This window comes from Seriola lalandi, unplaced genomic scaffold (genome assembly GCF_002814215.2).
Source record: "Seriola lalandi dorsalis isolate HSWRI2012SDOR001 ecotype SW California unplaced genomic scaffold, Sedor1 jcf7180002054748, whole genome shotgun sequence".
Lineage (NCBI taxonomy): Eukaryota > Metazoa > Chordata > Actinopteri > Carangiformes > Carangidae > Seriola > Seriola lalandi.
The window spans coordinates 5,512,257-5,532,221 of record NW_019525301.1 but is presented as its reverse complement, the minus strand read 5'-3'; the positions used below and the strand labels follow the sequence as shown (position 1 = coordinate 5,532,221).

At 41.7% G+C, this 19,965-nt stretch overlaps 1 protein-coding gene across 6 annotated transcripts in view; it reads right to left on the bottom strand.

Moving 5' to 3' along the window:
* Positions 1 to 4,014: 4,014 nt before the first annotated feature.
* nfasca (neurofascin homolog (chicken) a) overlaps positions 4,015 to 19,965 on the bottom strand; it is a 104,737-nt gene continuing 88,786 nt past the window's right edge. For all 6 annotated transcript variants that reach the window (XM_087178878.1, XM_087178873.1, XM_087178877.1 and 3 more), the window contains 2 exons: positions 18,648 to 18,717; positions 4,015 to 9,930 (listed from right to left, as the gene is read on the bottom strand). In XM_087178878.1, the coding sequence (XP_087035004.1) occupies positions 9,702 to 9,930; positions 18,648 to 18,717 (299 nt within the window). In that variant the 3' untranslated portion in view covers positions 4,015 to 9,701. The remainder of the gene's footprint in view (positions 9,931 to 18,647; positions 18,718 to 19,965) is intronic.

Below are 19,965 nucleotides of genomic sequence, written 5' to 3'. Positions count from 1 at the left end.
TCATTTTTATTTTAATATTATTATTATTATTATTATTTTGTGTGTTTCTATCTTTATTGAACAGTTATTGGTGAAGAGGCAGACAGGAAACATAGGGGAGGGAGAGAAGGAGGAGTGTATTCTCCCCTGACTCTTCCTATGGTGGAACCTAACGGTTGACAATTTTAGCTTATTACTGAACTAAGATCATGAGCTGTAGTGCCATCATCAGGTCAACATTTCATTTGGTCCAATAAGTAGTTTTCAACTGTGTGTTGAGAGCTAGTTAGCAAATGTTAGCATGTCAATATCGCTCTCCTAAGATGCTGAACATGGTTAACATTATACTTCAACACCTTAGTATTATCGCTGTGAGGACTTTAGCATGCTAACATTTGCATTTAGCTCAAAGCACAGCCTCACAGAGCAGCATGGCTTCAGAGGTTATGGCTGTATGTTGGCTTGTACTCAATCAGAACTAGCTGGTAAGTGTTGCACCTCGTCAGAAATCTAAAGTGTGTCTACCTGTTGTGGAAAGTGGATTTAAAAGCCAGCTGTAAGACAGGAGACATGGTGTCCTTTAAAAATAGAGTAGTAATAGTATAATAGTAAATAGTGCCACACATGTTTGAACACAAAAAGAGAGATAGAGAGAGAAGTTCAATGCCTGGCTCCTGTCTCACCTCCCCACAGGGAGGTCTACATCTCAGCTGACCTCACCTGGTCTAGAAACATCTCTTACCATGAGGGGAAGGCCCACGTCCCACAACAACTGGAAGAGCATAAACCATGGAGAATGAAGTCACAGAACGAAGAACGTCCCGGTCATCCAGGAGATGAAACAAAATTTTTGGTTCACTTTGACATTTACTCTGAATTTCATTAATGTAATGAATATATGTCATCTTATTAAACATACACACAATACATAAGAACACTGATGTGTCTGCTCTCCACTGTCAGCTTAGATCACAGAGCAGTCTGAATTTATTTTATGAACCTTTGTCTCGGTCACTGAGTCTTTTATTCAGAGGGAGATGTAATAATTAGCCAACACTTCCTCTGAGACACAGTGGCACGGCTGCCTCACTCCACCCCTCTCTGTCATCCATGTATTGGGTTGCTAATGGCTTTTTACCCACTGATGTACGAGACAGCGGGAAGGGATGAGACATTAATATTTACCAGCCTTTAGGGGTTCAAGACAGAATGGATCAGACCATCTTCAATAAAACATGTCACCACCACAGCGACCACTCCCCTGTGGTCTGTCTCTACCTCTGTCATAACCACAACTGGATTTACAGTTGGAGTGTGTTGTATTAATCTTTGAGCTGGTTTTATGCATGTTGTCTATGTAAAGTGAGCATGGTGGGTTAATGGAATGGTGTAATCCACTTTATCCTGGGGTCCAGGGGATAAATCAATAGACTATAAACTTCTAATTGGGTTACGTTGTCGTCTAGAACATGACTGTAAAAGTGTAAAAACCAGTGTGTGAAAGCTTTTACCTGTGCACCTGTTGTCATGCAGGCTTTCAGACGGTACAGGGATGGGTTAGAGTAGTGGATCAGTACAGACAGATGAAAGTGTTCACCATTATCTAAATGTGATGTAGAGAGACCTTTGGTCCAGCTGGACATGGAGGCATTATCATTGATTTCTCCTTGATAATAGGTGGGCAGATCATGTAAAGGTCCTTTGACGTCTGCAGTGAAATGCTGCACATGTTTTATCAGTCAGTGGTGGCCAGTGTACTTTTTTTATGCTGCAGTCTGCTTGGGCAACTGCATGTCTGACATGAACACAAGGAGACTGGACAAGCTGGTAAAAAAGGTTGGGTCTATGCTTGGCAGGAGTCTGGACTCACTCAGGACTGTTGTGGAGAGATGCTTGCAATGTAAGATGGAGGCCATCTTGGACAACACCAACCATCCTCTCCACAACATTCTGGCAGGACAGAGAAGCAGCTACAGCTGCAGCAAACGTCTCATCTTACTGCGCTGCAGAACAGAGAGGTTCAGGAGATCCTTTGTTCCCACTGCCATCAGGCTGTAGAACACCTCAGCCAAAGGAAGTGGACTAATCTAATTATTATTGTTCATTTATTAATAACTGTTTTTATTATTATTATTATCAACAATGAGCTAATGGACACATGAATTTCCCCTAGGGCCTAAATAAAATATCTATCTATCTATCTATCTATCTTTCTATCTATCTATCTATCTATCTATCTATCTATCTATCTATCTATCTATCTATCTATCTATCTATCCTACAGTCGGGTTTTTCTACAGTCTGGTTATTCTACAGGTTCTACAGTCAGTCAGTCAGTCAGTCAGTCAGTCAGTCAGTCAGTCAGTCAGTCAGTCAGTCCGTAGGTTGTCATTAGGTTCAGTAAATGTGGAACAATACAACAATGTGTTGACATAAAAAATGCACTTTTGAATAATTCTGTATTTTTAAAATCAAGTACTCCAGTACTTTAAGTTCAGTGATTGAGCTGTGGACTCACCTCTGCTCTCACACCCCTTGTGTGCCAGTGCTCTTTTTAAAAACCCTATTGGAACTCAGTTCTAGTTCTCAAACAAATTGGGGCTCTATAATTTGCTTGAGTGGCCTAAAATAAAATTAGAGGATTACTGGGAATCTGTAGGTAAGGAGAAGAAGTCTAAGAGAATTCCTTTCCGGTTTCTCCCTGAACCTGAGGTACATTTATCTTTGCTTAATCAGATAGGTCCTAGAAATCTTCCTTGTAGTCATGTTTGCAAATATGTAAATCAATTTCAGAGAGGGTATTTGCACATTTTTACTGATGGTTCTAAGGACCCAGCCAAAACTGCCATCTGTTCAGATTCCTCAGCTGCCTTGTTGGCTCTGAGGAGTGGTGCGGTGCATCAGGGGAATGCCCTGATTTTGTGTTGCTTATTCAGGATTGAGAATTTGGGCTGTCATGGAGGATTTCTGTGGATACCTGGTAGAGGTGTGATGGTCAGGGTTTGAATTACACTGTGGCATTCGGGGGAGCCCTATTTTCCGGAATGCACTACTACACATATCACATACACACGCATACTTATAAATGTGCAGCAGAGCGGTCAATCATAGGGTTACTGCGAAAGACATTCTACTATTACTACCTCTTCAGTGATGTGGAGTTTAGGTGGCTACATAAATGTAATTATTTTAGTGCAGCGCTGCCACGCATGGATGGCCACAGCAGTAGACACAGAATTGTGTTAATTAATGGAGACAGATGATCGGGAAAATGTAATGTATTAAGAAAATAAACACACAACATTGACATATTTATATTATTGTCTTTTATTTCAGGAACCGTAATGTATGTAAAAATAAAAATATAATCTGTAACACAAAAGTGAACGATTTTTTAGATCTCCCCCTAACGTCTCAGGGAGGCTTTCAAGGGAGCTTGTCATTTTTCTTATCTCGCCTGTAATTTGAACCATGGTAACGGTTCACATATTTGTGCTGTTGGTACAGGATGTCTGGTTTCGTTCATATTGCCGCTCCAGTGGATCACCTCATAGAGCGCGTACCATGAAGGTTAGTCCAACACACAGCGGCCCAGGTTTGACTCTGACGCCTTGCCCTCTGCTGCATGTCATCCCCTCTCTCTCTCCCCCACTCTCCTGTCACTTTCACTGTGGCTGTCATTAAAGGCAAAAAGAAAAGATCTGCTCTTTCTGCTGACAATGTGGACTCATTAATCTTTCTGAAAAAAACATGACGACAGAGAGAATGTATCAATAATTTTCTACATGCTGCACTTTACAAAATGTTTATTTTATTATTTTATTAATTATTTGATAACCTTAACTTGATAACTTAAAGTCTTGTTAGTAGCAATATTATTAATGCCTAGATGTATGTTTTTCTTTTTTAAGAAATGTGCCTTTATGTGCATTTCTTGTGTTTAAGAAACAAGTCATCCAATTTGAAATGATTTCCAAGTTTACAATTACATGTTAAATTCATGATAAATGAAAAGAAATGACGATGATGGCTGAGTAAACTTAACAGAGTATTTATTTTAACCCAAACCACAACCTCTTCCTAAACCTTACCAAGTTGTTTTTGTGCCTAAACCTAACCAAACTGTTACTGTGACAACATAAGACTTAGTTAGTCATGTATCAACAAAGACTGATCTGATCATTTATCTGTGACACATCTTCAGTAAGAACATTCATTTGGGTTGTATCAGAGGGCAGCGACAAATATGGTCATTTATATTCCAACACCTGCCTGCTGATCTGAATCACATCACTGTGGAGCAACATGTATCGACAACATGGCATAGCAGCTGGTGAAAATATTAAATTGCTCACATGGACAAACCAGCTGTTAACACATGATGATGTTAACTGATGCGGCAGCTTTATATCACCTCAACTATATAATCGAGGTAAGAGAGAAAACACAAGTTTGATTTGTGTTTTTCTGTTTTCTTGGAAACTACAAAAAAATGTTGAATCTGTTCGTGAAAAAAAAGTAAAAGTTAAGAGATGGACAGAGACGAGCAGTCAGGAGGTAGAGAAAAGGAGATAGCTTTACTATAAAGAAGGCGTCGCTAGCAGAAGTTGCAACATCTCATCATACACGCATACATGGTGAATATATTTATGCCACTTTCTGTTGAGTAGATGTACCTTACAAAAGCTATTATTCTGCATGTTGAAGCGAGACTTTGCTGCTCTGATACACATGATAAAAACAAGATGCTAATATGAGAATTTGTTTAAAAAAAAGCCATACAGCATGTGATCAATCAGTTAAAAAATGTACACTAGTAAAATTCTAGACTTTGCAGCATTTTGAAAATAATAAAAAAGAACAACACAAAGCTGTAAAACTGCACATTGAGATTTTCTTTTTCCCCGTGAAAGGTGAGTGGAGACGATGCAGACAGTAAAAACAGATGCTCGACTCTTAACACACCTCGAGTCGATGTGCACAAACAAAAGGACGAGAAAAAAAGCACTGTGTATCAGCAAATATGCATAATCCTCTTTTCTTTGTTATATAGCCAGTTTACAACATTTCCCCACTGTGATACACTCGGGGGACGAAGACAAGGCCATGAGGGAGGAGGAGGAGAGTACAGGTGTCCAGACCAGATTTTGAAGAAAACTCTTCCAATGAGTCCAGAAAGAAAGTTCAAACCCAATAATCTCTGAGTGCTTTCACTCGCTGTTTTCTTCCACTTCCGCACCATGCTCCTCTTTTTCAAGATGCTCAGATTAACAACCCCAGTGCTCGAACCGAGGTCAGAGTGAACACACTGTGGCTCAGAGACATCCAAGGACACGACCTCAGTGATGCTCCTGAACTCATCAGGTGTTTCGGGTCTTTCTTCATCACACACCCTCACTCAGGCTACCCAACCGCCTGAGCGGGGGTGTGTGACATGAAAACACTGCAAGACAACAGCATCAGAGAAAAAACATGAAAACACAGAGGATATTGCCTTGAGGTTCTGCAGCGAGACACACAGGGACATGAGCTTCTAAGAGAAAGAATAAATGACACAAAGGTTGAGTTTTTGGAGAATCAGGTGTCTCTTTGTTTTGGAAGGGGGAACTGTTTTCAAAATGGCTGCCTGTCACTGAGTCACTGTGTTCCACTTTAGGGTGCCTCTTTGCAGTTTGAAAATGTCATAATGGATCCACAAGGTCTTTCTAATTCAGACTCTTCCAAATGAGCCAAGAATCGCAGCCTCCTCTGTCCCAAAACTGGGCAACTGTTTGAGTCACATGATTAACTGGTAATGCATTCAGGTGATGTCAACTTGTATTTACTGCTTCTATCCCTTTTCTACTGACGCAACGTAGCACTTAGCCATTGTCATAACTTCTGCTTTGTTTCCTGCTTTAGTTTTGTTCTCCAGTCAGTTTCTGGAGCTAGGTTTAGGTTCTGGGGGTCTCAGGTATTGTTCAGAGGTGGGCAACACTGCTATTGATCGATCGTGATTGGTAACGCAGATGTGTTTTCACATCACAACAAGGGTTACCAAAGCAAGCTAGCATTCAGCAGAAAAGGGGATGTAGACGACCAAACAATGCAGAGACAAAGATGAACCAAGATGACTAATAAGATTAAGTGCACAAAGGCATAAATGGAAAAACTACCAACTGGTTTGATGCCACTTTGGGCCACAAGTCCAATCAGATCAACTACCTACTGGTCAAGGTCTAGAACCAGCACCTCACAAGGTTCTCAAAGGTTGAAGTTATGGGAAGATTTTTAAGGCCCAGCAGTGACAAGGTTACAGTATTTCATTTGAGGGTAACTTCCTGGCGGTAATCTTGGAAATGTGAATTTTACAAGTTGGAACTAACCTTACCTATCTGTAAGTTTTCTCTGCTTTCTTGTTAGGAGCAGGTGGCGGTGATGGAGTCCGAACAAGAGCTTCAGCCATTTTTGTCTTTATAATACAAGAGGTTACAATACATCCTCTGACCAGCTACTTCTTCAGGACACACTGGAGGCTACGGTGAGTCACTATCAGGAAGTCATGAGACGGGCTACCTGTTAGCATGCCAACTTCAGTTGAAGAAAAGACATGATAGAGACCGAGTTAACACTGGTGTTTGTTTCCACCTCTGTAGACAGCTGTTGGCTAGTAAAGGAATGAAGTTTGATGGTGAACTTACAACATTTCTTCTAGACTGAGTAAACAGCTGTTAATGCTAACATTAGCTATGTAGCAATTGCAAAACTTACATATAGCACCTTTAAATACAGCATTAAGGGACGTGGACGGGGCAGCAGAGAGGACAGTAGACATGCACACACTTCTGTTTACAGTATACAGGGTTCCTGCATGGGTGGACATGGACCCACGTGCGTCGGCGTGCATGGTCTGAATAAAGTTCAGGTGACTAAACTGACATCACGTGGACGCTCTCGGGTACTAATGCTAATCTCAGCTTGTGGCTTTTAGGCTGTGTGAGGCATTACGGTCTCAACCTTTATTCCTCTGAGGTGACACCTGAAATGGGACACAGCTACGCAACAATAAGCATGTTAGGTGAAAGGCATTATGGGAAGTGAGAGTATATGCAGTCTCAGGAAGAACAGTGTGTGGAGGTTTATATGTTCTAACACCTCAGCGAATGCATGTGTTTTAGGCCTACTAGCAGTGTGACAAATGCTACAAATGGGATACTGCAGGACTTATTTACATCAATATAACATATTCTTCTTGTTCACAATATAGAATCCAAACCATCATTAAGAAAGTGACTGCAGTCACTACCATATATTACAATGTCAAAGCAAAGGGCAACACAGAGTGAAGGATGATTTTTGTAACTTGTGCAGAGTGCAAATGTTAGTCAAAACTACATCACAGAGGTGCACAACAGACTCAGGATGCACTTGTTGCTTGGTAGATGCTAATTTCTAAATCTTTGTTTTCTTTTTGAATAAAGCATTTTTTAAGGGGGGAAATCAACTATGAAATATTTACAAAGATAAGAGACCTACATGTACAGAATATATGCCAAATAAATAATCACAAGCAACAATATTAATTTTCTATGTGGTGGAAATGTTAGGTTATATAAATCTGAAGAACAACACGGAGCAACAGTAACACAACATGAGCATGATAAGAGCAGCACAATGGACAGAGAGACATGTGAGACAGGTGTTTTCTTTTTGTTTTGTTCAAAGCAGGAAATCCAGCTGCTACAGAAACATCTGGAACATGCTGCTGTGTTGAACCCCTCTTGTGGTGAGCAGGAACAAATTCTTTATTTTGGCCATTTCCTGATGTGAAACAACAGAACGTGTATATGATAATCATTGAATAAAGAACTAATTAATATATTAATACTAGCCACATAATGTGATAAATAGAAATATAAAATAAATATTTGAAATACAATGTGTTTCTAACTGCAGTTCATATCTATGTGATTTAGCATTGAAGGGTTTAATAAGTAGCTACAGGCCAACAGACCAATGAGCCAATTAGTAACTGTCAGTCCATCAGTCTGCAGAGAGAGCGACTACATGACACACATGACAGGTGAGCGCACACACGTCTTCAAACTTCTTCTGCCACTCAAACACTTTTCTTTTTTCTATGTTCCTCTGCAAAAACTAAAAAATAAAGCTTCATCTCAAAGCTGGCTGTGAGTTTAATGTCTATATTTTCATGCTGTAAATATTGTCATTTTTAAAGTATTCACACAGCCTTAATGCAGTTTTTTTTTTTCTTTTGTAATGCTCAACAAATCAATTGGGTTTATATAAAAATCAAGAGGGAAGGAACAAGGTGCAGACCCCTCTGCTAGCTCACAGCTAACGTCTGTAGCGCCGGCTGTTTGGGACGAAAAAACACAGACTGTAATAACAATCCAGTTGCTGAATTTGTGTGCATAACACAATGCAGGAAATTTAGTCTGAAAGCACCTCAAGGATCCCAGCTTCTCATGCTGCATTCATGTCCCACTGGACAGGCCGTAGCCCAACACACCTCAGCCCACAGGAGCTAACAGCTAACTGGGAGCTCTGGGGTTTGTAAATACATGTAGGTTGGTGTAGAAAAATATCTTAACTTTTAAATCTTTTTTCAATCGTAATTAGTCAGTATTTAGTTTGGTTTTGGTATAAAACTCTTAATTTTCCCAAGTGACATGAATGCAGCATTAGCCTGCAAGCTAACCAGGATTCACTGGGTCGTGGTCTGCTGCTGTTTCACAAGCTAAACTAACTTTCCTCTCCGCTGCCTCAGACACGACCATGATGGGATCCACTGACAACAGACTGTAGCAGCGTCTGCTGCTGGCGGTAGACGTGGCCTTTATCGTGGCAGCCATTTTGATCATCTGCACTACAACATTGGATTAGAGGTAACATGTCTACCACATTGTACAAGGCAAAGTGAGTGAAAGCGTGAGTTCAGCCTGCAGGTGGTAAAAAAGGAAGTGAAAATGACCTTTTACTAACCAGATTAAACCGTGAAGGTACAGAGGAGGTGATAGTGCATAGTTTCGCAGGGCACCAACATGTGTGCCAGGTCTGTACACAGCATTCATTAGGATTCAATGACTCGTCTACCAGCTGTGGAGAAACTAAAATCTTTCACTGCGTAAATATCAATATGATAAACATATCTGCCAGCATCCTGTTGAGATCGATGGTTAGAAGCTGATATGTTACAGTATGGGGCGTGTGAGTGTGTGTGAGTGTGTGTGTGTGTGTGTGTGTGTGTGTGTGTGTGTGTGTGTATGAGGGGTGTATCAGGGAGGAGAGCAGTGACACTGAAAACATTCGGAGCAGAAATGAACCAAAGGAAAATCTCAAACGATGCTTGATGCCTCTAGATGCTGAACGCTGCCCAGAAGGCACACTCCGAGTCTGTGTGGGTGACGGGCCGGCAGAGCAGAGATAAACAAGCACTGTCCACTGTGTCCAATTGCCCTCATATGGGCCATCCTCTCAGAGCTGGAAACGTAAAGTAAAGGCTTGTGGTCTGGTTCCACTTCCTGCAGAGGAAAGTCTGTACAGTCTCCACACAGACCCTGCTGCACTTCCTGTTTACCGTGTTTCATATAGTACTATATTCATGTGTGTGTGTGTATGTGTGTGTGTGGTGTGTGGTGCTGTGGTGTGTCGAATCGCCCTTGAATCAAAGGGATGGGGGGTGGGGGTGGCTGCCCTGTCCCCCGTGTGCTGCTGATGGGCTATGCCAGCGAGTAGATGGCGTTGACGGGTGAGGTGGCCTCGGAGCTCTCGTTGCCCTCCGTCTCATCCTTGTCCTTCTTCACCGTGTACTGGCCGATGAAGGAGCCGTCCTCGTTGAACTGGCCGTCGCCGCCCTCGCCGTAGTCTACCAGGCTGTCGTCGCTTTCCTTCACGTTGCCGTCCAGCGAGGTCTGGCTGCCCTGCAGAGGCTTGTTGTCCTCGTCGCTGCTACAGGGGTAGATGAAGAGGAGGGTCAAAGGTCAGAATGGGAGCAGTGTGTTGTCACAGTGTGTTGTCACAGTGTGAGCAGGAGTTCAGGAGCCTGTCACAGGCTCAGGTTAAAAGGGGAAGGTGGAAGGTTAAAGGGACTGCGGAAGAATAACAAGAATTCTCTGTCTCAGCTTTTCTACCCACGACGAAGTGACTTTCCAGATGTAAAGAACAGTTTGAATATTTTCAGGTCTACATTGATACAGTACTTACACACTATGTCATTAGGACGCGTTCTGATTCCTCTTAACTGAACCTGAAGCCATTTCACTTTAGTGATGGGAACATGGCTCCGTGGAAAAAAACAGAAATCTGCATGTAGAGTTAGAGTCTAGTGCACAGGTGACTAAGAGGTGGTCCACAGTCTGGATCCAGACCCACATCCTGTCTTATCTGAACCCAGAGCTATAACCTATAAATTATTGAGGAATTGTTATTACTATTGAATTTTAAAGGAGCATTTTTGTTTTAACTAGCGCAGATTCTTTTATCTTTTAAGGCACTGGTCATGTGACACTACTCAGCCAATCAATGACTGATTTGTGTCATAGAGAAACAGGTGGGTCAGTGGGACACAAGAGGGAAAGCAGGTGATAAAGCTGTTGTGGTGTCTTAGCTGTTTTGTGAGTCAAGGATAGGAGTGTTTTAGGAGGAGACTCTAGGTGTAAAGGTCAGGAGCCAGAAGAGGGTGAGCACCCCCTCCGTTCCTGTCTCCAAATCATTCCTAAAAGCTGACTTTTGTTTTTCATAACAAAATTTACGGTATCTTTTAACTTCATATAGAATGACCATGTTTGGACATAATTGTTGGCTCTGTGCCTCTATAGGTTATTAGGAATTAGCTATGTCATGAATATGTATCTAGAGGATACCCAGCCTATAAATTGTATGCTTTTGGGGAAAAACGGGAGAAGATCCTTTTTGGCTTTGGGTCCTCTCACAGGCAGTTTTGATGCTTGTCAAATGATGCTGTGCCTTTTTGTAATTAAACTTTTTTATATACAACTGAGCCGGTGTCTGCAGAGATTCCTTCATCATCATCACATCATCGCTATGGAAGAAACTACACTGTTTAATTGTTTTGTTATAAAATCTTTGAGACTTCTCAAATGTGAAATGGAGAAAATAAGAAAAAGGGGAAACTTAAGCTACACATTTTAGGCATATTTCATTTTTTATAAAATGAAGCAGTAAAATTTAAAGAAGTACATTTTTAAGAAGCTGTCTGTTGCTCTTATTGTCCTTGAAATGAGAAAAGACCTGTGAAAAACAACAGGTCTATATCTCAACATAACTGGTGGTTTTACAGCAAGTTGGTGTAGTTTTTATGAAATTCGAAAAAAAAAATGTTTTGGATAGATAGATAGATAGATAGATAGATAGATAGATAGATAGATAGATAGATAGATAGATAGATAGATAGATCATTTTCTAAGTAAACGTTATGTGGGATGTGAACTCTGGTCTCTGGTGTCTTGGTCCTGGACTGGAAACACAGCTGTAGTGAAAACAGTCGGTGCAGAAATTACATTTCCTAAAACATATTTGGCAAAGCAGCTAATTAAGGCGACAGATGGGTGGGGGTGGGGGTAAGGATAAATAATGTCTTGAAGACATTTGCATACACATGCTGAGTGGGGGCCATATTCTGACTTGAGATCTTAGTCTGAGAACTCCGCTGGATCTCATCAGTGGAGTTGAGCTTGGTCTCAGTTCAGAGCATGGCTACATGTCACCTGACTCTGGTCTCAGGGGGAAGAAGTTCATGCACAGGGACAGAGAGCTCTAGACTAGCATGAGCTTCCTCGTGTCAGACCAAGCCGGCAGCATCACAGAGGAAAATGCATTTGACGGATGCAAGACTGAAGTATTTATCTGTGTATGTCTTTCTCTTCTCTGCTCATATCAGTGCATTACAGGTGATCACACATGGTAGAGTCAGAGGCCCTGGAGAGGACAGACTCTGTACTGCAGCTTCTCACACTCATCATGCTCCATGCTGAACCACACACAGTCCAGAAACCACACGTTCATCATCAAGAGTATCAAGAATCATCAAGAGTTCAATCATCAAGAAGACAAAAAGACCAAGACAGATGAAGCAAATCCAGCTCAGACAGAACTGAGGGTCCAGTATGTATTTCATCTAACTGTCAGACAGTGAGACAAGCTTCATAGACACACGCTGACATGTGATGAAAAGATGTTCCACATATATATGAAGCCTGTAAGAGCTGAACAGGAAATGGATGAACGTGAGAGAAAGGTTGTGATCCTGAGAGAGAATCAGGTTCACCATCAGACCATGACTCAGTCAGTGGTTGGATTTTAAACTAAATGATGACTGTGTTTTAAACTGCAGCCCTTCTTAACAACAGTGGTAGTGAAAGTCATCAGAGCAGTTATGATATTTCACTGTCTGTCTCGTCTCAGGAAGGAAAAGACATGATTGGTTTAACTGGGACCTGGTGACTCACCAGAGCATCAGAGTGTCACCCACTGAACTGCTTTGGCTTCGTGCTCACTGTTTGTCCATTTACTTCTACTGGGATCAAACCACAGCCAGATAGTTTCAGTTTAATATCACTGGTTTTAAGATACTGCCTCAGTGGAGATGAATGTTAACTATTATTATTATTATTATATTATTACTTGTCTTGATACATGGTCCAAACAAGGTGGGGTAAATTCCTACATTTATCTAAAATAAATCCCCCCCTCACCAGCAGAATGACAGCTTGGTGCTTTGTTCTGATGACTGTTGTTTCTCAAAAAGTAAAAGATGATTTCTTTTAACCATGACTTTGATTGTTCTCTGACATTAACAAATCTGAGGAAACCTTCCAGTAAAGTTATTCTTTCAGAACGTGTGCAGCTTCCCCACTTGAATGAGGTTGATGCATCTACGCGGAGGCTTAATGACCAAACAGCTTCTCCCTTCTCCTTCTTTTATTTTGGGAGGTTCAGCAATTTAGTTTGATAGTTGAGTTGAGTTCAGTAGTGTCTTAGACGTATCATTCACTGAACAGCGTCTCCTTCTTCTTCTAGTATTTTTATTGTAGTGTTGTTCACTTCCTTTTTCAGTGATGCTGTGTCAGTCTGCTCCCTGTATATCCTGTCAGTCAGTGAGTTCCTGTCATTTTTTATTTATTTATAATTATATTTGTTTGTTTATTTATGTATTTATTGTAAGAAATTATTACTTATTTATATTTGTTATTTTCCCTCCAGGTACTTGAGCCAATCAATGTGGAACTCTAGTTTGACTTGAACCTCACCCACAGAGGTGGTCATCTAGAGGAGGCTCTAATTCATCTTCAACCCTGACAAAAATACAGTCCCGTTGATACATGCACTGTACAGTTTATTGGCTTGTTGGGGTAAAGCTCCTCAGTGTGCTGGTGCACAGAGAAAACACTGTCATACAGTAAGCTGAGGCCTGTGGGTTCAGGTGTGGAGGAGCAGTCAGGTGAGCCACAGGTCACACGTGTCTTTGTGAATGGATATTCTCTGAGTGAATCAGAAGGACATCGCTCTGTGCACCACTGCTACATTACATCTCCTACAGCTAATTAAATAAATGTGTTGGAGAAGCAGAGCCCAGCTGCAGTCAGAGGGTCTTCTGAATGAAAGAGGGCAGAGCCAGGGAGGATTTAATGATCTGATCAGCTGATGTTTTTGAGTGGAGGAGCAGAGGTGGAGGAAGTAAGTGAGAGGACCTGAACCTGACACTGTACAGGCAGGAAGTTGTTCTGTGTTGTTGTGTTAATGGATTACAATGCGCTGCAGATGAGCAGTAGACAAGCAGCAGGATTAGAGGGACTGTGAAGATGATGATGATGAGGGAGACTATTCATCGTTCATACCTTTCCAGAGACCTTTTGACCAATGAGGAAAATAAATCCAAACGGAGACAGAGACACAGACATGAGGCGGGGGTGGGTAGAACAGAAAGACAGTCATGAAACAGACAGACAACAGTCATGCTAAACAAACAGACAGTACAGAGGAGGTCTGACAGTGTTGATGCAGGGAGATGAGGAACATTAACATTCATTTATCTCTGCTGAGGGTGGAGGTAGAGACATTTCAATCACCATAACCCTAAAAACATGAAACACATGAAGTAGCACTTTGATCAGTTATAACAACAGTGACATCACCAGCTGCTGAGACACTGTAGCTGTGTCTCAGTTCAGGGGTCTCATCCGTCCAAGACCGACTGCGTCACAGCGGAGCGACTAGGAAATGTGTCCTTTCTTTTCCTCTACAGCGAAGGCTCCAACAGTTTGATGCTTCATGATCAAACCTATCCTAAGATTCACAAAGTTACGCATTGTCAACGTTGCTATAGGCAACAGGAGCCGCGCTTTGTGATGCAATGGTAAGGGCGGGAACAGCTGGTGACGCAAAGTGACCGGACTGTCTCATTTCAGTACGGCCTTCGCGGACTGAAACGCTTAGAGCGTCCTCTGAAGGATGAGGCCCCTGGACTGGGATACAGCTTGGGTGTCACATGTTTGATGGAGCAGGAAACAGGAGCAGTCAGACAGTCAGACAGGTTCCAACAGCCCAGTGTCCTAACTACTGCAGACTGGACCATTACCACCGTCATTACACAGGAGAACTATGGTCACACAGCTATAGGAAATGGGGCTGTGAACTGTGACGAACACTTTGGATCATAATTTCATCTTTGTTTTCTCTTCTATTTAAACCTATGAGTGTCTGAGTGCTTATGCTTCTTGACCCATCTGACCTTTTTAAAGCAGCGCTGCCTCATTCTCAGAGCTCAGCTGTCAACCTGGTTCTACAACACGGATGGCAAACGATGGAAATAAAGACCCAAACTGTAATAACATGGATTTATCCTTTAAAATCCCATGCAGTAAAACTGTGTTCATTATACAGAGTTAATGAAGTTCTGAAACTAAACTATGAACAATCCTGCTGGAAGAAGACAAAACAAGCTGGAGAAAACAGGAGGTGCTTTAACTTTGAAGTGCTGTTCAGAGACTGAAGGTCACAGCATCTTTGTCTGGATCTGTGAAGTGTTTGTTCTGTCTCATGTCCTCCAAATGTTCTCCAGTTGTTTGTTGCCTGAATCAATTCCTTCAGGGTGTCAAAGTGTCCACCCCCCCGACTACACTAAAAATCCAAATTGATTTCCCTCGCCATCTCTGGCTCCATGTACCTGGCGGTGGATGCTTTTTAAATGTCAGCCAACGGAGGGAAAACAATGCAATTAACCTCAAGGAGAGTGAAAAACATGTTGATGCCTGAGTGGGAACAGGACGGGGTGAGACACCCCACACAATGGAGCTGGAACAGTTGATCCATGAGGACAGAGGCTTCTTTGCTTTTATATTTAAGGGGGAGTTTGAGACGAGTTTCATAGGGTAACACAAACTCAGCACAGTCATATTACATTCAGATCAGTGGAGCTGACTAATTACTGCTATCAGATAGTAAGCAGCTTCACTATAAAAGAATAAATGAAACTGTCTACTCTGTGGCTGGTGGCCATGGACTGTGTTTTACCTGACTGAATGATAATGTGAGTCTCTACATGTGACTGAACCAAGACTGTGAGTAACCAGAGGAGAGGGATTTTATATTGAGCCCTGAACCTTTATAAAGGCCTGAACCAACTGAGCTAATTTCCCTTCACCTTCCCCTGCTGTGAATGACTGAATATTCATGTTATATCTGATGAACAGTACCGATATAAAAACAGAATGTTTACCAGCAGATATTAATCTGTTATTATTGGCCATAGTATGTATGCAGTATGACTCCGTTTATTTAACGTCACACTGATTCCGGACAAAACCACCAGGCTTTTTAAGAAATGGTTCAAAAATATTCTTCACAACAGTGAGATAAGAATATCAACATCAAACTGATGATAAGTTTAGCCTTGTATCATGATTAGAAGCAGGAAGGAAACATATAACAAAAGTGAAAAAGGCCTACGAATAAATCTGAAGCTGGCTGAATCAGCTGTTGTGTACGCTGGCCCTGAGAGCTCAACACTCTACACCCTCAGAAAACACATGCAAACAGACACAACATAAACTAACTCAGAAAACATCTTCATTAACACCTGAGTTGCGAACACTAACAGCACAACAGAGGTGTTTCCAGGGCACGCTACAAAGTGATTAACCTGGCTGCGACGCACTTGCATGAATTAAATGTCTTTTGGGAAACTAGTTTCAAACGCTGACTAATGCGTAGCTCTTTGCTTTACTGCATTCTGGTTTCATGATGGTCACACGCATCACTTGGATGTCATGTGACCATCCTGACACCAGGGCACTCTGGGGCTGGGGAGCCTTCACCTTGTTGTCTGGTGATCAGGTTGTTGACACTGAGATAACCTGGTTCCTGGTGATTATTCAGTCTGCAGTTTGACACCCTTCAGGAGCTGACACCTGGCACTCAGCTGCTTTCTGTCCATACCTCTGTCAATCACATCTCATAGCTATGATGTCATGATGATGTCACCTGTCTATCACATTGTTCAAATGGTGCTTTAAAAGCTTAAGCAGGTCAGCTACACTAATATCACTGACATGATGAATGAAAACTGTTCATTCTCTGTACACTGACCAAACAGCCAACAATGCAGGCTGATTGTCCTGTTTGAGGCCCCCCCCCCCGCCACCCACCCCACAAACAAGCTACACCTCATCCACACCCTTCTCTCCCCAGCTAAGGGGAAACATCTGCTCCATCTGACATGCGCAGGCTAAGCGAGGTGCCGTGCCGAAACCAAAGTACCTGTGTTCGTTCTCATTCCTGTCAGGGACAGATGACCCATTTCAGCGTGGGGGAAAGAGAGGGACGAGACGTGAGGAAACAGGGGAGACAGCAGGAGAGAGGAAGAAGAAGGAGGACAGAGAAGCGCAACATGATACATGCACAAATACACACACACACACACACACACACACACACACACAGAGCTGAGTGCAGGTGATGGATTTGTACCAGAGTCTGGCTCAGTGACCCTGACTGTGAGAGATGGGCTGGGTGTTAATGTTAGACTCATTATTGATTAATAAACAAAAGAGGATCTCACACACTGGAGATGGATGAATCACAGTGTTAAGCACAAACAGCACAGCACCACTCATGAGATAATCTATCTGCTGAACCCTCATGCCCTCAGAGGCGCAAAGTCTCACTTCATACAGAGCAGAGCTACATAATCATAATATACCATATGTGCGTATATATTGTATGCGTATAATATGTAGACATTCACAGTGTACTGCTGTCTTTTCATCAGTAGGATCCCGGGTTAGAAACCTAAAAGCCTTGTGTCACTCTCACATACAGTTAGAACATGTAGAGATTTAGGAAGCAGGTTAAACAGTTAAATTGTCTTTAGTCAGAGTGGACAAACAGAGAAAATGACTCATTCTCCAAAAAGAGGAATGTGGTCACAGAGATCAGTGGGACCTGGAAGGAGCAAAAGACACATCACTCACCAACTGCAGTATCTACAGCGTACACAGAACATCCTCACATTACAGACACAATAGTCTCCGTGTTTTTATATTATTAAAGTCCACTGCACTGCACAGTATGTAACTACTTCGGTTATGTGAACATTTCTACAGATTTATATATGAAAACACATTCAGTGTCAGACACCGTGCTATTGTTGAGATCATAGTTAAGATGTTGGATAAACTGTTTAGGGCTGTGTTTGGATTGTTCATTTGTTCACTCACTATATAGTGTTTACTGTGTAGAGGACTCATTAGAGCAGTGGTTCCCAACCTTCTCCACCTCAAGACCACTTAAAAATCACAGATATGTTGGCGGCCCACATTCGATCCCATAACAATGTGGAGGCCAAATAATGCCTTCTCAGAGCATAATATTGATTCTTTCCTTTTAACTTTCTGTCTTTTCTGTTGCTAACCAGCTATCCATTTTGATGCCCCAGTTTTTGCAGTGGATGTGATCTGTTAATGAACAATCAGACTGAGATAGAAAACAAGTACGTGGTCTGGCAGCAAACGTAAAAAATAAAAACAATGTTCTTAAACAGAATGATCTTTAAAAATATTAAAAATGTTCATTTTCCGCACATCCATTTTTATTTCTCTCAGTGTTAACAGTCATCCCTGTCTGCTGTTGCCTACTGGCTGTTATCACTGACAAATCTGTCTCTGTTGTCAGATCACAGAGTATATCAGCTGACTGCAGGTGATACACACTACCTGCTAACTGAGGCTAACAGTAATTCCTGGGTCATCATTAAAGCATTAAATGACAGGTGTGTCAAAGATGACACCTCTGACTTTTCACAGGTTCAGTCCATGAACTGGTTTTTGTGAAAACCTGAGCCATATCAGAGGCGGGAGGAGTCCTGTTCATCATATTTCATTACCACCTGTAGGACTAATCGACTGTCTCATCTGATCTGAGTTTCTCCTCCTTTCCTGCACAACCTGCTGCAATAACAAACAGTCTCATATCTGCTACAATAACTAGAGGATGCTGGGAAATGACCCTAAACCATTTACCACAGGTTCCATATATTCCCTTGACTACTTAACACTTTGAAATGAACTTTATACTGTTTCAGAAACACAGATGATGTCATTGGTGTGGCTGTGAAGCAGATGGTGAGCGGTCTGTTTGATTATACTTACTGGTAATCAAAGGAGCCGTCCCCGTCTTTCTGGTCCACGGGGTCTAAGGGGAGATCTTTTTTGTCACGCACTGAAGAGACAAGAACAGACAGCTCAACTTTCAGCTGTTGTCATGATACAGACAAACATCCACACATCAAGGAGTTCCTGGAGTTAATCTGACCACACTTCACTCTTCATTAATCAAACTGTTAGCGTACACTGTGTCCCAGCTCCATACTTATCCACTAACACTGTATCGTATCAGTGCACTACTGTGGCACATTGTGCACAAGACATTAATCCACTCTGTCACACTGAGATGACAAGATACTCAGCTGCTGCCAATTTAACACTACAGACTACAAACTTGTTTCTATTCATTTATGATTCGTCTTACTGTTATCCCAGATATTCATGTAAACTGTGGCATGTAAACTGTGGCATGTAAACTGTGGCATGTAAACTGTAGCATGTAAACTGTAGCATGTAAACTGTGGCATGTAAACTGTAGCATGTAAACTGTGGCATGTAAACTGTGGCATGGAACATTTAGCACTTAAAGTGTAGTATGTAAACTGTAGCATGTAAACTGTGGCATGTAAACTGTAGCATGTAAACTGTGGCATGTAAACTGTGGCATGGAACATTTAGCACTTAAAGTGTAGTATGTAAACTGTAGCATGTAAACTGTAGCATGTAAACTGTGGCATGGAAACTGTGGCATGGAAACTGTAGCATGGAACATGTAGCATATAAACTGTAGCATGTAAACTGTAGCATGTAAACTGTAGCATGTAAACTGTAGCATGTAACATGTAGTATGTAACATGTAGCATGTAAACTGTAGCATGTAAACTGTAGCATGTAAACTGTAGTATGTAACATGTAGCATGTAACATGTAGCATGTAAACTGTAGTATGTAAACTGTAGCATGTAAACTGTAGCATGTAAACTGTAGTATGTATTTGGAACAAAGTAAACTTTTTCAGAGACTTGTTTTAGTACAGTTGTTCAACATTGGGTTGGATTTGATGGGGTCATTAGTATTAGCACTGTCAAAATAAAGTGTTAATTTTGATTAATTAATTATAGAAAAATAACAAAAATTGATTAATGATGAATCACACTTTGTAATGGCCCCTGACACCAGATGGGATGTGTACACTTCTGTAAGGAATGTCATCGACCTATGTCTGGTTTCTAACTGAATGATCAGACCGAAAATGGCGAGAATGTCAAAGTGACAGGAAGTCATTCATTTTCTATGTGAGCCAGCATCTCTTGGCGGCAAGCAGCTGCATGCCTGTTGGTGGTGCGTCTTAGAAAAAGTTGGAA